Raw genomic sequence first — 4493 nt, forward strand, 5'->3', positions numbered from 1 at the left:
AGTTGTTTAGTTTAGTGTTTGTAACTCTTACAATAAAGTATTGTGTTGCTTTTTTATTTTTTATTTGTCTTTATTAATGCACAATGACCCTGAAATTTTATTTACACGATTGTGAATTAGTATTTGAATTAAATGAATTATAATTGAATCATGGCAATATTTTTACTAAATAGATCAATTTAATTCAATGTAATTCAGTGGTAGTTACATAAGTAATTGGATACCTTGTTTGATTGTTGCCTTTATAGTTTATAAAGTAATGAAAACACCATGAGCATTGAATATGATAAGTTAACTTTTTTGCAGTGGCTTATCAGTACAGGCATGTTTGCCGCCACACATATATTATCGGCTAAACAATAACTAGAGCCGTTACTTTGTCAGCTCCCTAATGTTTAACCATCCCAGTAGACTCCCCTCATTCCGAAACAATAAACTGGTTCATTCTAGAGGTGGAGGCCAGGGTGGCTTGTCAACACTGGCTCACGGAATGTTAAGGGGGGCGAGGGATCTATTATCCCAATTTCTGGGGCATATCTAGGGAGATCATCCTACGCAGAGGAATCTCAAGGGCATTCCAGACAGACAGACAGACAGACAGACAGACAGACAGACAGACAGACAGACAGACAGACAGACAGACAGACAGACAGACAGACAGACAGACAGACAGAACCGTTAGAGTGCATCAAACAAAGAGAGGAAGAGAGCTCATTACTGCTTTTCATTTTTTCTTCTCCTAAATTGCTCTCTAGAATTGGATTGGACCCAAGCTTAATCTATACTCTGTAGTACTATGGTGTTGCTTGCGGAAAACAGTTGTTTTTGGCAAGCAATGCTGCCGTGAAGCATAAAATAAGCTTAACCTGATCAAGAGAAGGTTGTGGACAAGCTGATAAAAAGAGGTTTCAGCCTTCTCTTTATGTCTTTCTGGGGGTTTTATTAATATTCAATTCATATTCAAGGAAAATATTTACAATTCAAGTTTTATTTCTACAAAATGAAACAAAATATTAAAATATTAATGTACAATCTCATACATCACGCATAATAATATCATGTATCAGACATGATGCCATCATTTGCTTTCATTTAATTGAATATTGTTTATGAATTACACTCTACTCTACTCTACTCTAGTCAAATACAGAATGTACATTATAGTTACTGTATTTGCCATTGTATTTTGTGCATTCTTTACAACCACACTTGCATGTCTGTTCAACTGTAAAAGGCCTCTTTTGTAGCGGGTACCATTATGAGGGCAGTCATGTAAGCTGATAGTAGAGAGCTGAGAGTACCCAGGTCCTTCCTCCCCTTGGTGATGTCAGCTCCTCCAAGGACTCCTCCCCTCCACCTGATCTGCCTTATAAAGGTTACTTGTGGAGCGGAGGTATACCAGATCATCACTCGCTCACAGATGCACAGGCCAAAATTAACTTAATTGCTAGCTGGCTCTCCTCTCCAGTCGTGTCATTCCCCACAGGCCTTCTCTCTGATCCTCTCTCGGGTGTGACCGACATTCAACAGCAGCAGGAGAAACAGAAGCATCACAAAGCATGTCCATCGGGTTGGAGTTGATAGGGCTCTCCCTGTGTATCCTGGGATGGATCATTGCCATCGTGGGCTGTGCTCTACCCATGTGGCGGGTCACAGCTTTCATTGGCAGCAACATCGTGACGGCCCAGATCATCTGGGAGGGCCTGTGGATGACATGCGTGGTCCAAAGTACGGGTCAGATGCAGTGTAAGGTCTATGACTCCATGCTGGCCCTCTCCCAGGACCTCCAGGCAGCTCGGGCCCTCACTGTCATCTCCATCCTATTGGCCATCCTGGCAGTGCTGATCGCCATCGCCGGGGCTAAGTGCACCAACTGCATCGAGGACGAGGCTTCCAAATCAAAGGTGATGATCATCTCTGGGGTGTTCTTCATCATTTCTGGGGTCATGCAGCTCATTCCCGTCTCCTGGTCAGCCAACACCATCATCAGGGATTTCTACAACCCTCTACTGACGGATGCTCAGAGGAGGGAGCTGGGGGCCGCCCTGTACATCGGCTGGGGCGCAGCTGGCCTCCTGATTCTGGGAGGTGGGATCCTCTGTTGCTCCTGTCCACCACGGGAAAAGAGGTACAATCCCTCACGGATGGCATACTCTGTTCCACGCTCTGCAGGGGGTCCGGGATTTGAGCGTAAAGACTATGTATGAGCAAAGTGTACAAAATGAAGACTATTTTGAATCCCAATACTGCTCTCTACACCAGAAAGCACCGTGTGTCGAAGAAAGGGCTCAGTGAAGCTTTGCCCAAAGAGACTCCAAAATGAAGGATGTATGATTTTGTCTTTCCTGTTAAGTATCTTTGTAGCACCTTCTATGCTTTTCACAGAGTAACAGCATGCAAAGGTCATTTATTATGGTTTTCCTTTTTTATGTTGTGCCTTTTTAATAACTAATATTGACAAGACTATATTCAAACAATTATATACAACAAAAACAGATTTGCTTCAGTTTACTTTTTTATAATGTTTACCATGTATTAATTTACAGAAACTGCCATCTCTACCATTTATGTCACCTGATCAGCAAACTTTAGGAATCATGGCAACATATGAACAAATATCTGACATCTCAGATCGTGAGAACATAAATGAAGATATACTTTTGAGCCTTTTTCTGTATCCACATTGTATAAATATTATAATCGAGATATGAATAACCACCTGTCAACAGTCCAGATGGATAATTACCTGGTTTAGTCAACTTGATATCAATAGTCTAGTTGGAGGGGGGGCAGGTAGAGCCCTTCCTTGTATGCACTGAGACAGTACAGAAGCACCTGTGTCCAAACATAATGGGACAATACTGTGTATATACTGATGAACTAATTGCATTTTGCTTTTTATTATTATTATTTTTTAATAAAGAGAAATAAAGATGGTTGTTTTTTAGAACCCTTTTGTTCGCCTCACTTCTTCTGTTGGTTAAAAAAACACTGTTTTGTCTTTCCTTTGTCACCTTATTGATCCAGTCAGACTTTACCCAGCATCCTTTTGCCAGCAACACTTTGAAAGGTGACAAAAATAAGGAGACCAGGAACCGTGTCTTTGTAAGAGAAGCCAGCCAGATATGCAATCCTGGGTACTATGTTACCGTCAACTGGCAACTTAACCACACATGCTCTAAACTATTAGCCACACAGGATCACTTCTCAGGCAGAGGTGATATGTCAGCAGAGAAACAGGGGACAGGATATTAAGCCGGTTACTTTGAGGGAAGTTACAGGATTTGTGAGATAGAAAATGTATTTAAGAATTAAATACAACTTAAATCTAGAGAGAATAATAAGAGGTCAACCATATCTAATGGCTTGTCTTGTCACTGAGTGTGACCAAAACCTAACTTAGGCCTGTTTGTACAACCGTGTCGCTCCCTGAAAATGTCAGTTGAAAATGTGTTATTTTTGGCTAGCAACACGGTCGGTCGTACAATGAAGTAAAACTTAGTCATAGGGCATAGGCCTCACAGTCTTGTGCCTGAGACGCATCCAGTCACACCTTAACAAAGGCAGCAACTTGAAATATTGATGAGCATCTTATAGTAAATATGGGAGAGGTCCCTTTGGACTATATCGCCTTACCAGCCAACTGTTGTCTCTTCCTCCCCATATCGGTATCACTTCTAATAAAGGCTGTCAAACTGCGTAACATGTGGTCATGATTAGGCATTTCTCTTATACTGTAGTAACTACAGATTAGATTTCCATCCAGATACTTATGAGCCGTGCTCCCGACACTAAAAAGGCCAGTAGGCATTTTATGACAATAAAAGTGCATTAGGAATTATTTATATTATTATTATTATTATTATTACCCGTAGTAGTATTTTACATTACATTTTAATGCTCCCATCGTGTTGTATTTATTTATCAGTAACATTTCAAGCCGGGAGGCTCTTCATCAGACCTTACTGAGAATAGTGCAGACACAGACGGCATACATTCAGTGTGTGATGAGACCCACCTCTGCTCTCTGAATTGTTGTGGAGTCTCTCCTTGCCATAGGCCTGGGGTATCTCTTGTCCCTTTTTAATTTTTTGTACTTTCCTTAGAGTAGACAAGAGGCGCCTCTTTAGCTAACTGTATGATGGCTAATACAGCCTACTGTAAGTCCCTTTGTATATTCCTAATGTCTGTTGTATAAATGCTGGACAAAATAATATGCTTTTGTATATTGTATGTAACCACGTTACCAATAAAAGAAAACACGATGGGTGTGCGGATATTATTATTATTATGAATTTTTGATCTAGTACCTCGGCCAACAGGATAGGATGTGTGTGCCTTTTATCACTTAGTTTGTGACAGCTTTCTCATTTTTTCAAAGCAGCCATTTATTTTTGGATTCAGTAGCAGTAGTCAGTTGGCCGCATGTATTTAAATAGTCTATCCAGTAAATATAATGTAGCCTATATATTTATGTATATGTTATGAAACTT

At 40.5% G+C, this 4493-nt stretch overlaps 1 protein-coding gene across 1 annotated transcript; it reads left to right on the forward strand.

The window, feature by feature from the left end:
* Positions 1 to 1559: 1559 nt before the first annotated feature.
* LOC308290312 (claudin-3-like) lies at positions 1560 to 2207 on the forward strand (the record flags this gene model as incomplete). The annotated part of the gene is made up of 1 exon (XM_080732104.1): positions 1560 to 2207. One exon carries the CDS (start codon positions 1560 to 1562, stop codon positions 2205 to 2207), a length of 648 nt encoding a protein of 215 aa, XP_080588230.1.
* Between the last annotated feature and the right edge of the window lie 2286 nt (positions 2208 to 4493).

This window comes from Nannobrachium achirus (assembly GCF_963921795.1).
Source record: "Nannobrachium achirus genome assembly, chromosome: 8".
Taxonomy (NCBI): domain Eukaryota; kingdom Metazoa; phylum Chordata; class Actinopteri; order Myctophiformes; family Myctophidae; genus Nannobrachium; species Nannobrachium achirus.